This window comes from Mixophyes fleayi, chromosome 12 (genome assembly GCF_038048845.1).
Source record: "Mixophyes fleayi isolate aMixFle1 chromosome 12, aMixFle1.hap1, whole genome shotgun sequence".
NCBI classification, from domain to species: domain Eukaryota; kingdom Metazoa; phylum Chordata; class Amphibia; order Anura; family Limnodynastidae; genus Mixophyes; species Mixophyes fleayi.
In genome coordinates this window covers 81360138-81362394 of record NC_134413.1, presented here as the reverse complement: position 1 = coordinate 81362394, position 2257 = coordinate 81360138, and the positions used below count along the sequence as shown (strand labels likewise).

Here is a 2257-nt window from a genome sequence, read left to right as displayed (position 1 = left end):
CAGGAACCCCATTTTTAACGAAGACTTTTACTTTGAGGGTGTTGAGAAAGGGGATCTAGACAATCTCAGTCTGAAGGTGAAAGTCATAAACAGAGGGACCGGCATGAAGCGTGACCATGTGCTAGGATACAAAGAACTCAGCCTTTCTACAATTCTACCCCAGTAAAAAAAATACAAAATTAGGGTGGAAGGGGGTGAGGGGATTTGGATGGACATTGAATTAATTGCAAATTAATTTCAAATATTAGGGAGATAACATTTTCATGTTTGAAATAACATATGCTGCTTTGTTGTCTTGGTGTGAATTTTGGGGTTTGTATGTGCAATTATATCTACAGAAAGGGTAACTTCACTTGTAGAGGTCACTTCTATTTATATGATTCAATTCAGTTTCTACGGCATCAACTCACAAATTAAACCCTTTCTCTAAAGCATATCCACTTTCATCCATGAATCTCATTCTTGTAGCTTTGTCTTGTGCCCCAAGTTATAAGCTTTAAATTTTGTGTAATGTAACAATTTTCATTTACGCTTCTGAAGCTTCTCCTCAATATAACTATTTCCTACAGTGTTCCCTAGATTCAGTGCACAACTCTCCATTCATCTGATCCACTGCCTGCAGGTTCCAAGTACCACAGAACCCCTCCATGTCACACATACACATCCCTTGTTCATCCACTGATCTCCATGGCTCCAAACCTTCAGTTCAGTGATTTTGAAGGTTGACCTCAAGCCCCATATATGTGCAAACAATGTGAATCTCCTGTTAGCAGGTGGATTGATCATTGATTGAGTCAATGTGATATATATCGACCTATACTAGTAATTCATCATCCTGTGCTCCTACAAAAAGATCTTTACATCACACGCCACAGAGGAGGCAATAAACAATAGTGAAACATTAGGACTTTATGTAGATGAATGACTGATAACCTATATGGCCAACTTGTGGCTCTCCAGGTGTTGTGAAACTACAGCACCCAGCATGCTTTGCCAATAGATAGCTGACAGGGCATGCTGGGACTTGTAGTTCCACAACACCTGGAGAGCCACAGGTTGGCCAGGCCTGCACTACGTCCTACGGGCCTCATCTCCGGCTTTTCCTCCCACAAGGAAGTTTCATTTTCTCTTACAACAGTTTTGAGACACAGTAAACTCTAAACTGGTAATGATGTATGATAAATGACAGCCACTATGCACAATAATGACACTTCTGGCTGATTATTCACCATCACATCATCATCCTCCACCTCATCATCATATTTATTCATTGATCCACAAAGTATCCATATACTACTTGCAAACATAAAAAATACATAGAAACAAAGCATAAAAAACAAATTAGTCATAAACACAGCTAGAACAAGAAAATAAGTTATGCAATAAAACAGCCCTTATTACTAACAAGATGGACAAGACCAGAACAGATGTAAAACAGAAGGCCTTGATTTTATAATCTTATAATCTAGAGGGAGGGGGGGAGTGCTGAGACAAAAGGAACAATTAGGATTTGGGGTGAAGGTTATGGATGAAAGCGGATAATCCCAGTTGGAGTAGTGGCACATGGGACTGGGACAGCCTAAAATGGAGGTGGCACTGAAGTTAATAGTAATGTTGTAGAAGTATTCTATTTATTGTGTTTTCCAATGTATTTTGATACAAAATAAATGTATGTACACGTCCAAATGATACCTTAATGGACTTTATGAATCATAAAGTTATTGCTTCACTCAATGAGTCTCCTTTTCCTTATTATATAACTTCTAATAAAGTTTTATATTTAATTTCTTATTGCTCCATATAATTCCTCTCTATAGCTTTTCCTGTCACTCCGCATAACATGGTATAAAGTGAGGGAATATGATGATGCCGAGAGAAGGAAATTGGTTGGTTCATACCCCAACCCCCTACTCCCCTGGCTGTACAGAGCTACAGTTTCTACATTCCCAGCTATGTGACCTCACACAGGTCCTGCTTCTCTGCTGATCTATGGATGGGCACAGGGACAGGGGAATGAAGTCATTGGCGTTGCAGGACGCTGCTCATCGAACTTTATTAGCTCTGCAGCCGCTATAATATCACTGCAGGACTCAGTGACAGGAGTCCTCCAGCATGGGGTCCTGGCTTCCCCTCCTCTGGTATGTAGACTGAAAGAGGAGCTGGTAGTGAAGTCCCAATAACACCAGCCTCAGTAGCTGTGTTTTACGCTGGATTCTCAGCTGGTAGAGACACTATAAATTAACCATTTTATAAGACT

General features: G+C 40.2%; 1 protein-coding gene across 1 annotated transcript in view; it reads left to right on the top strand.

Moving 5' to 3' along the window:
- The window catches only part of LOC142109173 (C2 calcium-dependent domain-containing protein 4C-like), a 15602-nt gene extending 13868 nt beyond the window's left edge, over window positions 1–1734 (top strand). Inside the window, exon 2 of the mRNA XM_075193258.1 lies at window positions 1–1734. This exon is cut by the window's left edge and continues 1001 nt beyond it. Within this exon, the coding sequence (XP_075049359.1) occupies window positions 1–166 (166 nt within the window). The 3' untranslated portion in view covers window positions 167–1734.
- The last annotated feature ends 523 nt before the right edge of the window (window positions 1735–2257 follow it).